The following is a 15,257-nucleotide window of genomic DNA, read 5'->3' as shown; positions in this document are numbered from 1 at the left end:
GTCTGTGTATTTGGTCTGTTGTGTTTGACTGATGTCTAAGTCATTTGAAAGTAGTAGACTGACATACTGTGTAGAAGAGAAGTAGCTTCTGCTGAACAGTTTTTGTTATATTTCTGATTTTGGAAAAAATGTCTTACGAAGAGTCATGATTGTTCTGAGAGGTTATGTATCTTGAGCTAGAGATTTTAGCATCTGGTAAATGAAAATAAGTGTATTTAAAATTATAGACATCTGAATAATTTAAAAATTGGGAAATGTATATAAACTGATACATAGTAATCTGATAACTTCATCAGTTTGTAATTTAAAATTTAAACTGCTAGTATTGACCCCGAAGAAAAACTTAACTATGACATATTTGTGATGGATAGTGATAAATGAAAACCATTATAGAAAGAAAGGTCACCTTATTTCCTCTAATTTTTCTTTAGGTCGAGATTTAATTTGTATCCAGTCTATGGATGGGATGCTGATGGTGTTTGAACAGGAAAGCTATGCTTTTGGGAGATTTCTCCCTGGTTCACTTTTACCTGGCCCTCTTGCTTACAGTTCTCGTACTGATTCCTTCATTACTGTCTCTTCCTGCCGTCAAGTGGAAAGTTACAAGTAAGTTTGGATGTTGAATCTTTGGAATCATGACTTTTGGTGTGTATATTGCTGATTCATCATTTTCGTTTTTTACAAAAAGCCTGAATTTTAAAAAAGAGACTAGTTTCTTTAATAAAACTGTAATTGTGATGACTTAGAGGATATTATTTACATGTTGTAAAATATTTGAAAGGCAGTATAGTGCAGAGATTGAAGGGATTTGGAGAGAAGCCAGCCTGGACTGGAATCCTGATTTTGCTACGTGCAGCTATTTGATGGTCAGTGTCCTTATCCTAGCTGTAAAGGAGGTAATAATGGCTATTTCTTCTGGCTTTTAAAGTTTTTCTTTTTAATTCTAGGTTGTTAATATACAATGTTATATCAGTTTCAGGTATACAGTATAGTGATTCAACAATTCATGCATCACCCAGTGCTCATCACAAGTGTATGCCATAATCCCCATCACCTATTTAACCTGTCCCCTCACCACACTCCCCTCTGGTAACCATCAATTTGTTCTCTGTAATTAAGAGTCTGTTTCTTGATTTGTCTCTCTCTTTTTTCCCCTCTGCTCATTTGTTTCTTAAATTCTACATATGAGTAAAGTCATATGGTATTTTGTCTTTCTCTGCCTGACTTATTTCACTTAGCATTATACTCTTTAGCTCCATCCATGTCATTGCAAATGGCAAGGCTCCATTCTTTTTAATGGCTTAATAATATTCCATTGTACATCTGTATATATATACATACACACACCATACATACATACATACATATATACATACTGTATCTTTTTTATCCATTCATCAGAAGATGAACACCTGGGCTGCTTTTGTATCTTGGCTATTGTAAATGATGCTGCTATAAACATAGGATCCCTTTGCATTAGTATCTTTGTATACTTTAGTAATATGATTGTTGAATCATAGCATAGTTCTATTTTAACCTTTATAATTTTTTTAAAACTTTTTAAGAAACCTCCATACTGTTTTCCAGAGTGCCTGCACCAGTTTGCATTCCCACCAACAGTGCAAGAGGGTATCTTTTGCTCCACATTCTTGCCAACACCTGTTGTTTCTTATGTTGTTGATTTTAGCCATTTTGATAGATGTGAGGTGATATTTCATTGTGGTTTTGATTTGCATTTCCCTGATGTTAAGTGATGATGAATATCTTTAAATGTGTCTGTTGGCCCATCTATATGTCTTCTGTGGAGAAATGTCTGTTCACATCTTCTGTTCATTTTGTAATTGGATTATTCGTTTTTTGAAGTTTGAGTTTTATAAGTTCTTTATATATTTTGGATACTAAGCCTATTGGATATGTCATTTGCAAATATCTTCATCCATTCTGTAGGTTGCCTTTTAGTTTTGTTGATCGTTTCCTTTGTTGTGCAGAAACTTTTTAGTTTGATGTAGTCTGAATAATTTATTTTTGCTATTGTTTCCTTTGCCTCAGGAGACATATCTAGAAGGAAGTTGCTACAGCTGATGTCAAAAAGGTTACTGCATTTGTTCTCTTCTAGAATTTTTATGGTCTCAGTCCTCATATTTAGTTCTTTAATCCATTTTGAATTTATTTTTGTATATGATGTAAGAAAGTGACCCAATTTCTTTTGCACTAGTTTTCCCAACACTATTTATTGAAGAGACTTTTCCCCATTGAACATTATTTTCTTTGTCAAAGATTAATTGCCCATGAGTTGTGGGAATAATGGCTATTTTGACAAACTTGTTAAAAGCTTGAATGTATGTCAAGTTGCCACCTCATAGAAAATGCTGATTAATTATTGTGACTGTTCCCTGAATTAAAAATAATAAAGTACAGTATGAGTGAAAAAAGCCAGATACAAAGATGCATATATGGGATGATTTTTATAAAAAAATATGTGACACAGGGAGAATACTGGCATGAAATACAAGTGTTATTATGAATATTTTTAAAAGAACAAATCATAGTAGAAATTAAGTACAAAAATGACTCAATGAAAGCCATTGGTACTTTTTGCTAGAAATTCTTATTGATTTTGGGGAATTGTGTTTGAGAGAGACCTCCCAGCTAAATTTCAGTAAAATTTAAGATTTTCAGTTTTTGGAGGGTTTGTTTTTTGTTGGAAGGGAGAATAGGGAAAAGAAAGTATAAATTCATGCTGGGAAAAGAAATAGACTTGGAGGATTATGGTATCTCCAGTAACTTTATTGTTGTTATCTTACTGATGGCAACGTTTAGAACTTAACATCTAAGCAACACTTCATTATAGGTTTTCATTTTATTATTTTTGGTTGCATGATTTTTCCCAAGGAAGGAAGAAAATATAAATTCACCAGGCAACAGCTATAAATTTTTGTCTTCATGTTTCAATATTGTGCAAATAGCAAGTTAATGCAGTATCCCCTTCATAAGTGGCAATCTACTTTTTGTGAATTATTGTCAAGGTTTCTTAGATTCAAAACTCTGAACATAAGCAAATGTTTGTGACTAAACAGAAGTTAATGGAGGTAGTGTGTCATTATACTATATTCCTTCTTTAACTCCTATGGCTCTTATCCAAAGGGGACGAATGAATTGTGGCATTGCTACTGGTAAGAAATAAAATATACTTATTTTGAGAGGTTGAGAAAAATATCTGTGTAATTCATTCAGGCCTGCCAGAGCTTAAGCAATATTGAGGAGATCTGCTTTTCAGCTTTCCACCCAGTTCTGTACCTCAACTCCTGCCAAGTAGGGATACTGGCAGTGCTAGGCTGGGGTCACAATAGAAAGATTTGAATGCTCCATGACTTAGTCTTTGAAATATGTGCCTAGGAATTAATTTGGTAATAACTCCAGGAGTGACTGGATGAGGAAGCAATGTGTAGGTTTCCTTAAAGTGTAAGTTTAATCTCAAAGAAGCTCGCTCTCTTTGAACTGTGGTAATTTACCAACATACCAGTCTATTAAATCCATCCCCATTTAGGCTGAAAAATGCACATCTTAGCCATTATGTGGATCTTTTGTAATGGTAAAAATGCATGGGATATGTGATTATTGTGAAATGATGACAATTAAGAGGGTTTATAATGTTAAATAGTATATTACATTTATATGTACTTTCAAGTTTAATAGATTAAATTAAATGATAATCACTGGTGCAATTTAGGATTGGAGGAAGCATGAAAACTGTAGGTTTGTTCTTTAGAGGCTTCTTCTATTTATAATCAGTTAATAGCCAATGTAATCAGTTAATATAAAAGGCTTATAAGACATAATTTGTTTTCACTTTTGATAGTGATATTTAATTACTTTAAAACAAGCTCAATTATAGTCAGATAGGAATAATGAAGGCTGTGAATCTCAAATATTAGTCTGCATAAGGATCACGTCGGCAGTCCGTTATAAAATGCACACTTGCAGATTCCCAATTACAAGTACACTAGATTTTGATTTAGTAGTTTTGGGGATAAGACCCAGAAATCATCATTGCAAACACATACTCTAAGTAATTCTAATTCAGATACACACTTTGAGCATTGATTTTCTTTTGAAGTGAGAGAATTGTTTGCCTTTTTAGGGGAGTGGAAGGGGCTTAGGTACAACCATTCTCTTATTGTCTAAAGTTTGGATTATCTTTTATTCTCTTTTTCTTTCCTTTACTCGTCAGAGTTACTTAGTCAGTAAATCCTCATGTTTCTACTTTTTTCCCTTGTATTCAGCCATTTCTTCGCATTTCCATTCGCATTCAGGCCTTTATTTCCTTACTTGGATTTCTGGTTTTCTTCTAATCTAGACTTTGAAGGATCCTTCTCATATTTATCCTTTGAAAACACCTCCTTAAGATTATTTTTTGTTGCCCCTTAAAAAATTGAAAGCTTCATATATTGACATTCAGTGATCTTTATGATCTGGTTGCATTTTACCTTTATTAATGTGAACATTCAGATTTGGAGGTGACTTTTTAAAATTTTTTTTTTTTAATGTTTTATTTATTTCTAGGAGAGAGAGAGACAGCGTGAGCAGGGGAGGGTCAGAGAGAGAGGGAGTCACAGACTGAAACAGGCTCCAGGCTCTGAGCTGGCAGTCAACACAGAGCCTGACGCGGGGCTCGAACCCACAAACTGCGAGATCATGACCTAAGCGAAAGTCGGACGCTTAACCGACTAAGCCACCCAGACGCCCCTGGAGGTGACTTTTAAAGTTAACTATCCTCCTTTTTTTCACCTCCTTGATATTATTGCCTAAAACACTGATTTTTGCCAAATACCATATATCGCCTTCTTGTATTCTGCTGAAATATTCCAGGGTATGTCTTGTGTTATCAGATTCCTGAGCGCAGAACCTGTCTTAAACATCCATTCACTGACTGAATAAGTTAGTTCATTTATTCAATTATTCATTCAGCAAATATGTCTCTTTTTTTTTTTATATTTATGTTTAATGTCTCAGCAGAATTATTAGCAGTGCAAAGAAGACCTTGTTTAAGCTTAAAGATTATACAGTACTCTGTTTAACTTAATTACATCCTTATTTTTATTAGATTTATTTCAATATCAGTATTAATATTCTACCTCCCAGAAGCAAACTGAGAAAAAGTAGCTACATCCTAATATGTCTCTTGTCTTCAAGCAGTATGCAAGCAAGTGTGGCAGGTGGCAAGTCAGCCAACTGTTTGAGTTCACTGTGATAGAGGCTTGAGTGAGCTGTGCATAGGATACTGAGGAGGCCTAAAGGTGGAATCTCTCAATAAGAGTTCAGTGGAGGGAGGTTCCCTGAAGCAGTATACTTGTCATGAGCTTTATTTTCTCTCCTCTTTGTTGCACATCTTCCCCCCACCCCGACATGTACCTAGTACATTGCTAAGTAGATGAGAGGCTTTACATAGGGTTTTAAGATGTATTTGTAGAGTTTAATTGACAATATTTTAGAAAGAATATTGTATTCTTCACTAGCCTTAGGCTCTGGCCAAATTGAAATGTTTGTTTTCCAGATATGTTTAGGGCTTTTATCTCTCTCCTCTTTCGCTCATGCTTTGTTCTATCAGAAGTTTTTCCTTTCTTCTCTGTATATGAAAATGATCTCTGTAAGCCTCCCTGCTCTCCTTCAGTTCTTTCTCGATCTAGCCGGAAGTAACACCTCCTTAATTCACAGAGTAGTTTTTCTGCTTCTTCTACAAGTACTATTCACACTTTAACTGATATTACATATTTGCTTGTTCTCATTGACAGGGCTGATGGCAGGGATTTTGTAACTCCTGTAATGCCTAGCATTGTACCTTGCCAAACGTAGATGTTTAACAGGATCTTGATGGAGGAGTGAAAAATTATAAGGAAAGCTTCTATTTTGTTGCTGGTATCTTTCAATGAAAACGATCCTTCCTGGCATAACTAAGAATGTTTTAGCTCTACTTATAATGAACTTAGTCATGCTTTGTATCTGGAGCTTCCACTTCTAGTAGAGTTCTCTGGGTTAAATATCAAGTTTCCAAAATCTCCTGGTACCTTTGAGGTGTATGTTTCATTTGAGAATAAGTGATTTTGGAGGGTTTACTTTTGTATTCTGTGACATCTCAATCCCTATTTTAGTTACTTGCTGCTGGTTTTTATGATGTGATATGGAAGAACACTAAATTATATGGTTGAGTTTGTCATTGGTGCTTCACAGGGCCTGTTAAGCCTTTGTGGCTCTTGGGTCCAAAAGTGCTACCATTCACCTGGACTTGCTGTATTTGTGATTAGTACCATTCTGTTGAGAAACACATATGACACACTCTTTCGTGAGATCTTATTACACTGGGCCTGATTATTCTTTCAGCAGTCTTAACAAGGGAATTTATTCTTTAGCTTCTATCACTGAACATTCAAGTGGTAAGAAAAAAAAGACCACCAAGTGTTTTCTTTTTCTTTTTTTTTTTTTTACAAATAGTTTATTGTCAAGTTGATTTCCATATAACACCCAGTGCTCATCCACACAAGTTCCCCTCTCCGTGCCCATCCCCCCTCCCCCCCACATCCATCAATCCTCAGTTTTTGTCAGCATTCAAGAGTCTCTCATGGTTTGTCTCTCCCCCTTTCCCCCACTATTTCTCCCCTTCTTCTCCCTACTCATCAGGGAAATACAAATCAAAACGACACTGAGATACCACGTCACACCAGTCAGAGTGGCTAAAATGAGCAAATCAGAGAACACGAGATGCTGGCAAGGATGTGGAGAAACGGGCACCCTCCTTCACTGTTGGTGGGAATGTAAACTGGTAGAGCCCCTCTGGAAAACAGTGTGGAGGTTCCTCAAAAAATTAACAGGGACGCCTGGGTGGCTTAGTTGGTTAAGCGTCCGACTTTCGCTTACGTCATGATCTCACGGTTGGTGGGTTTGAGCCCTGTGTCGGGCTCTGTGCTGACTGCCAGCTCAGAGCCTGGAGCCTGTTTCAGTCTCTGACTCCCTCTCTCTCTGACAGTCCCCTGCTCACGCTGTCTCTCTCTCTGTCTCTCTCCTAGAAATAAATAAAAAAAAAAAATTTGAAAAAAATTAGCAATAGAACTCCACCAAGTGTTTTCTTTATTTCAGAATTTCCCAGTCTGCCTGGAATTGTTTGGTTTTGGAAATAGGTTTCTATGTACATTATTGGTCACAGAAAGAGGATTTAAGGAAGAACTATAAAATAGATGGTATTGTAAGTTTGTCATCCTCTAAATTTACTGTCAATTACGTTTAGTAATAAAATGCTCTTGTGAGTTGTCTTCCAGGAAGAGAAATGGTCTGGATTTGGAAATCAGGAGTCAATTTTGGCTGTGTCTCTGCCTGCTGTTTGATGTTAATGAGCCCACTTTAGGGGCTCACTTATTCCTGGATGAAATAATAATGCTTTGTAGTTCTCTAAGAAGCTTCAAACAGCTCAAAAGCTTTGGATTTTTATAACAATCTCATTAATATCCATATCATCCTTTAGTAGGTTGGTGTGTGCAGGAAATGAACCGCCTATGTAATTAATTGCCTGAAGTTGGATCCATAGCAGGCCCAGGTCTAGGTTGATATTTTAGTCACCAGTGCATACTATTTCTGATACCGTGAACTGGGAAGAGTAAAACAATCCCATACGAAGGTTGGAATTGAGGTCTAATTATTTGGCATGTTGGAGACTTAGGGATTTTGTAGGTCATTCTCAAATGGTATGGAGATATTTCCTGCAGCTGCCCATGGAATTTCTTAGCATGGTTTTACAAGGCTGCGATCTTTACCCTCCTACCTTTTTTTTTGGTCTCGTTTCCCATGACTCATTCCTCCCTGCCATGCATCTCTCCTAAACTCCAGTTGTGGCTTTTCATGTCTCTTTTACTGCATGCCTTTTCATGTGCTATTGGCTTTGCCATAATGCCTTTACCTCTTTACCAGCATAATGAGTTTTCACTCATTCTTTAAAATCTAGCTTTCTCTTCCTGAACCTATATCAAAAACATACATATTTCCTCCATTCCAATTACTTGTGTCTGCCATTGTTCCCATGCTACTATGTATATGCCTTCTATTATTAGCGCAGGGCACTCTGAATTGTTAGCACAATTAGCACAGGGCACACATAGTTGTATATGAGTCTCTACAACTACTTGGGAGGTCTTGATGGATGCAGACCATATACTAGTTTTATTTCTTTGTCAGAGCTTAGATATATTAGATGTATTGGATCACTACTGAATTGATAAAATTCATATATATTAAGCTTTCATATTAATCATAGGACTGATGTTCATGCATACCTTGCAAGGTCTGTCTTAATTCATAGTCATTTTGCATCCAACTGCAAGTAAAGGCTTTTTTTCTTTATGAAAGATTAAGATAGTTTAAGAGTTGGTATATGACATTTGAATACCAGTGTACATTTCAATGCTTATTTAGGTATTCCACATTGCTTTTGTTCATTCAGGTCCCTGAGTTTTGCACTTTCAGATATCTTTCTCTTAGACAGTATGAGATGTCTGACAACTGCAAGTAAAGGCTTTTTTTCTTTATGAAAGATTAAGATAGTTTAAGAGTTGGTATATGACATTTGAATACCAGTGTACATTTCAATGTTTATTTAGGTATTCCACATTGCTTTTGTTCATTCAGTTCCCTGAGTTTTACACTTTCAGATATCTTTCTCTTAGACAGTATGAGATGTTTGAATATATCTACTGACTTTCCTCTTAGCTGTGGAAGAACAATGCAAGACTTTTGATTCATAGGAAAGAAGGGAATTTGTGAGCCTAAACTTTCTGCATTTACAGCAGGATTATTGCTTTAACAGTATACCATTAAATATTGGGAAATAAGGGAATTTAAATTTTATTGGCTAAATTAATCATTTCTAGATTGAATGATATTTATAATTTTTTTTAAAGTTTATTTATTTTTGAGAGAAAGAGAGTGAGTGAGGTAGGGGGCAGAGAGAGAGGGGAGAGAGAGATTCCCGAGGAGGCTCCATGCTATCAGTACAGAGACCAATGTTGGGTTCCAACTTATGAACTGTGAGATCATGATCTGAGCAGAAATCAAGAGTCTGATGCTTTAACCGGCTGAGCCACCCAGGCGCCCTGTATAAATTGTTTTTAAGAATGATTTGAGCCAAATATTACTAATGAAATAAAACCTATAAAATACTTATAGAAAGTCATAATGTTTATAATGCCCCCTATTAAGAACTTACTACATACCACATAAACTACTAGGTGATTGATCTCTATATATGTGTAAATCTGTATTTGTCTGTCAATCTGTTGGGCACCTAATATATGCCAGTTACTGTACTAGGCACTAAGCTATTTTTAAATTCTTTTAGCCATGTTTGAATTAGAGATTTTTATTGCCATTTTATTTTTTTTTTAAGGTTTTTTTTTTATTTATTTCTAGAGAGAGAGAGAGAGCGTGAGCAGGGGAGGGTCAGAGAGAGAGGGAGTCACAGACTGAAACAGGCTCCAGGCTCTGAGCTGGCAGTCAGCACAGAGCCCGACGCGGGGCTCGAACCCACGAACCATGAGATCATGACTTAAGCGAAAGTCGGACGCTTAACCGACTAAGCCACCCAGGCGCCCCTATTTCCATTTTATAGATGGAAGAAGATATGACATGGAGTAATTAATTTGCCAACTAGTAGGTGGCTTAGCTGGGGATTAAACTCTGGTCTGTTGGGTTCCATAGAACATCTATTAACAGTTTCTACTACATCTGGCTGCTTTGCAATATTTATGTTTTTTTTTTTTTTTTTGTGAAGTTTTGGTGTCGGATCTTTCTTAGCTATGTTGTTCGTCATGTAAAATTCCAATGGAAATGCTTTGTCATTGGCAGATCTCTTTACCCAATATTGAATTTTAGGACATGGTTATAATTTCATTATCATGACAGGTTTACATAGTCTCATGTCACAGTGTCATTCAAGAAGAATTCAATCTTAAATTTTACAGTTTTTAAAACCAAGAAAAAAGCAATTAAAAATTTTTTATGTTTATTTTTGAGAGAGAGCGAGTGAGCATGAGTGAGGGAGGGGCAGAGAGAGAGGGAAACACAGAATCTGAAGCAGGTTCCAGACTCTGAGCTGTCAGCACAGAGCCTGATGTGGGGCTCGATCCCACGAGCCATGGGATCATGACCTGAGCTGAAGTCAGATGCCACCCAGGTGCCCCCAAAAAAACAGTTTGTAAAGTTTATAGATTATGTGCTTTTAAAGTTTAAAATAATTTATGCTTTTTAACTAAAAAAATACTTATAATTATTCATATCTTTCAAACAGGTACCAAGTACTTGCTTTTGCAACGGATGCAGATAAAAGACAGGAGACTGAACAACAAAAACTTGGTTCTGGAAAAAGACTTGTTGTAAGGCCTTTTTTAATATATAAAAATTTTAGTTATATCATATCTAATCACAGATTTTCTTCAAATAAAAATTCTGGGAAGAAAATTTTTAAAAATATTTATTTTTGCTATTTTTCTTTTCTATGTTATGATTCTATCAGTGGGAAAAAATTTACTTGGCTACTATTGAGCAATGGAGACACAGGCCTGGCTGTGTCATATTTATCAGAATTTTTAAAAAGTTTATTTATTCTGAGAGAGAAGGAGAGCGAGAGAGTGAGGGAGGGGCAGAGAGAGAGGTAGAGAGAGAATCCTTAGCAGAGAATCTCTCTGTCAGCTCCGAGTTCAACACAGCGCTCGAACTCATGAACTCTGAGATCATGACATGAGCCTAAATTGAGAATTGGGCTCTTAATTGCTTGAGCCACACAGCTGCTCCATAAGTTATCAGATTATAGAGTTATACCACTAGAATTATAAATGTCCAGATGGGGTCACTTTTAAATGAAATGTTTATCAACTAATATAGCAAAAAGAGAAAAATTTAAAGAAACCTTTAATAGGCAAAAATTTTGCTACTAGTAGGCATGTGATTAAATATATAAGTAAAAAATAAAAATTCATAGCCCGCAAGATAAAATAGGCCTAAAGACAAAGGCAGAAATTTGGTAACTTGAAAAATAGTTTGAGGAAATATTGTAAATGATAAATTCTCTGTTAAATGAAAATAAAGGGATAAATGATAATTGGGAACTCTCTCTGCAGAAACTCCATCAACAGGAAGGAAAAACATAGAAGGAATTGAAAATTATGGTGGAAACAGTAAAGTGAATTTGAGATGGACACATATGAAAGAAACTACATGAAGAAATAATGTGTAATTTATAATACCAAGGAAGTAAAAATATTAGAGAAAATGAGTTTTCTATATTAGGATACAGAAGATAGGAAGGAAGGCTAACTTGAAGAGCCAAGAATGAGATGAAAACATATTTTCTTAATATCAGTAAAAAGTGAAAGAGAGAAAACAACAAATACAAATATGGCATATTTTTTCGCAGAACTTGGAGGCACCATACTAATAATAGTTAAAGGATAGACTTTGGAGTTACATCTTGAGAATTGTACTTACTACTAATTTTGAGCAAGTTTGAGCAAGTTTATTTAAAAAAATTTTTTAATGTTTTATTTATTTCTGAGAGAGAGAGAGAGAGAGAGAGAGAATGAGAGAGAGAGAGAGAGACAGCGTGAGCAGGGGAGGGTCAGAGAGAGAGAGAGATACAGAACCTGAAGCAGGCTCCAGGCTCTCAGCTAACCATCAGCACAGAGCCTGACGCAGGGCTTGAACCCATGAATCATGTGATCATGACCTGAGCTGAAGTCTGACGCTAAACCGACTGAGCCACCCAGGCGCACCTGAGCAAGTTTATTAACCACGCTAAGTCTCAGCTTTCTCAGTTGCAAAATGGTGACAATACCTATTTTACAGTGTTGCCATTAGGGGAAAAAAAAAAAAAAAAAAAATATATATATATATATATATATATATATATAAAATGCCCTCAGCAAAGATGTCTAGATGATGAAGATGACAATGATAATGGTGATCAATTTGTCCTTGACCTCCTCCTCAATAGTAGTTTTCTTCCATTTGTCTCATATATTCTGCACTCCAGCCACATGGTCTTCTCATTGTTCTAAATATTCCGTGGCTGTTCTTGATTCAAGGCTTCTGCACATATTTTTTATTTAGTCTGGAATATCCTTTACTCATTTATTTGCACATGTTTATTGATACAGCTCTGTATCTTACACTGAGAATGTATTCTGAAAACAATTACAGATGAGTGATTTTCCCATTCTCCTTTAATTAATGAATAGAGTAAGAAATAGCAGTAAAACTTCCTTTCGTTGCACCACAGTTGCTTGGCAGGACTGTGATGCCATGGAACATTAAATCTATTGCAGAGAAACAAAATTTATCCAATGGAATGCTTTTAATAAGGTAGTTGTGGGAAGGCAGTTAAAAGCTGCCTATATTAGTCAGAGCTACTCCTTAACTGTTTGTTGATTTCTAATTTATTTCTTTTGTGGTCAGAGAAATACTTTGTATGACTTGGAATTCTTTCAGATTTATTGATACTTGTTTTATGACTTAGAATATGATCTAGCCTGGTAAATCTTCATTGAACACCTGAAAAGAATGTCTTTTTTTTTTTTTTTATTCTGTTCTTGGGTTTTCTATAAATGTCAGTTAGGTTGGATGATAGATTGTTCAAATCTTCTGTATACTTATTAATTTTTTGACCAATTTCTGTCAGTTATTCAGAGAGGGATATTGAAATCTCTGACTGTAATTGTGGATTATATGTTTCTCCTTGCACTTTTATCAGTTTTTTGCTTCATTTTATTCTTTTATTATTCTTTTATTAGGTACATAAACATTTAAGATTGTTATGTTTCATGATGAACATATCCCCTTTTCATTATGAGATAACCCTCTTTACCTTTTTGCTCTGATAGCATTCTTCTTTTGATTTGTGTTATTCTGATTTATGTTTCCATATTTTTACTTTAATCCAATTTGTGTCTTTGTACTGAAAATCCATTTCTTGTAAGCAGCACGTAGTTGAGTCTTGCTTTTTTGTTTAGTATGATATGCTTTGCTTTCTAATTTGTGTTTTAGACCATATACATTTCATGTGATTATTAATATGGATAGGTTTAAGTTTGCCATCTGGCCATTTGCTTTCTATTTGTCCCATCTGTTTTTTGTTTTCATTTTCCTGTTTTCCAGCTTTCTTTTAGAGTTATTCAGTATTTTTTATGATTTCATTTTATCTTTGTTGGCTTATTAGCCATAACTCTTTGTTTTGTTATGTTAGGAGTTGCTTTAGAGTTTATACTATTTAACTTATCATGATCTACTCTCAGGTGATATTATATATTTCACATATAAGAACCATACTTCTTTCAGCCTTTGTGCTAATTGTCATATGCTATATTTTTACATACACTATAAACTTCATATCACATTAGTACTGTTTTTGTTTAAATATTAAATATCTTTTAATGTGATTTAAATGATAAGAAAAATATCATTTTTACCCATGTAGTTACCATTTCTGGTACTCTTGATTAATTTGTGGAGGCCATATTTCTATCTGGTATCAGTTTTCTTCTGCTGGAAGGACTTGCTTTCACATTTCTTTCAATGTGAGTCTACTGGTGATGAATTCCTTCAGTTTTTCTGTGTCTCAAAAACTATTTTTGCCTTTTTGTTTGAAAGTGTATTCTTTTGGCATAAGATTTTAGTTTGACAGGTATTTCCCTCCCTGGTGTTTTAAGAGGTTGCTCCACTGTCTTCTTGCTTCCATTATTTTTCTCATGAGAAATCTGCCTACATTCTTATCTTTGATCCTCTCTTCATCATATCTTTTCTCTCTGGCTGCTATTCAGATTTCCTCTTTTCACTTTTTTAAAGCAATTAGATTATGATGTGCTTTGTATAGTTTTCTTTATTTTGTACTTAGGATTTGTTGAGCTTCATGCATCTGTGAATTTATAGTTTTCATGAAAATTAGAAAAAAAAATTTTAAGAGAGAGAAAGAGAGCATGAATGGGAGAAGGTCAACGGGATAGAGGGAGAGAGAGAATCCCAGGCAATCTCCATGCTCAATCCAGAGCTCAATGTGGGACTCAATCCCACAACCCTGGGATCATGACCTGAGCTGAAATCAAGAGTAGGATACTCAACTGACTGAGCCACCCAGAACCTTGAAAATTAGAAAATTTTTGACTCTTAACTCTTCAAACTTTTTTTTTTTGGTCTTCTATCTTTCTCTTCTTTTCTGGGGACCCCAGTTACACATATGTTTAGGATACTTGAAGTTGCCCCACTGCTCATAGATTATATCGTCCATGTTTCTATTTAACTTTTTGAAGAGACAGAATACAGTACAGTTATAATAATTGTTTTAATATCCTTCTTTTCTAATTCTAACACCTGCATCAGTTTTCAAGTCAGTTTCAGTTGATTTATTTATTTCTTTTTTGTAAATCATATTTTCTTATTTCTCTACATGCCTGGTGATTTTTTATTAGATGGCAAATAAGTCATTTTACTTTTGGGTGCTAGATATTTTTGTATTCCTATAACTCTTCTTGAGCTTAGGCTTGGGACACAGGTAAGAAGATACTTGGATAGTCTGGTCCTTTTGGGTTGTTAGATAGGACTAGAGCAGTGCTCATTCTGGGGCTACTTAGTCTCCATTCCTTAGGCAAGACGCTTTTGCATGCTCTACTCAGCTCCCTTTGAATTATGAGGTGTTCCCGTCTGGCTGGCAAACACAGGCAGTATTGCAGGCAGCATGAATGCTGGGCACTGTTATCTCTAATGGTGGTTCTCTCCCTGGCGTTGGGTAGTTTCCTTACATGAATGTGCTGATAAGTCCTCAGATGAATATTTGAGAGGATTCTTTACAGATGTCCAAGTTCTGTCCCCGTGCTGCCTTCTCCCCTTTGCATGCTGTCTGATGAACTCCAGCTGCTCTGCTTTCTCTGAACTCCCAGTGTCCATATCCCCAACTCAGGGAGTTTGCTGGGCCTCACTTGCGTTCCTCCTCCCTGTGCCATGGCCTGAAAACTCCCTCACGGATGGAACAGTTCTATCACTCACCTCATTTGTTTTGTCTTCAAAGGATTGCTGTCCTTTGTTGTTTGAGATTCAGTGCCTTGCAAACTGTTGTTTCATATATTTTGTCCATGTTGTGTTGTTTCAGGTGTGATGGTAAAGTCTTTTCCTGCTACGGTCTTTGGGCTGGAGGTGGAAGAACTTTAAAATTATTATTCTTAGTAAACTTCTGT

At 35.6% G+C, this 15,257-nt stretch overlaps 1 protein-coding gene across 2 annotated transcripts in view; it reads left to right on the top strand.

The window, feature by feature from the left end:
- The window catches only part of BBS9 (Bardet-Biedl syndrome 9), a 454,413-nt gene that overhangs the window by 112,392 nt on the left and 326,764 nt on the right, over window positions 1-15,257 (top strand). For both annotated transcript variants that reach the window (XM_039251160.1, XM_039251161.1), the window contains exons 6-7: window positions 432-606; window positions 10,328-10,412. In XM_039251160.1, the coding sequence (XP_039107091.1) occupies window positions 432-606; window positions 10,328-10,412 (260 nt within the window). The remainder of the gene's footprint in view (window positions 1-431; window positions 607-10,327; window positions 10,413-15,257) is intronic.

Source organism: Hyaena hyaena, unplaced genomic scaffold, assembly GCF_003009895.1.
Source record: "Hyaena hyaena isolate Hyena2069 unplaced genomic scaffold, ASM300989v1 scaffold_387, whole genome shotgun sequence".
NCBI classification, from domain to species: Eukaryota; Metazoa; Chordata; class Mammalia; order Carnivora; family Hyaenidae; genus Hyaena; species Hyaena hyaena.
Note: the sequence above shows the minus strand (reverse complement) of the source record. Positions and strands in the feature narration are given on the sequence as shown.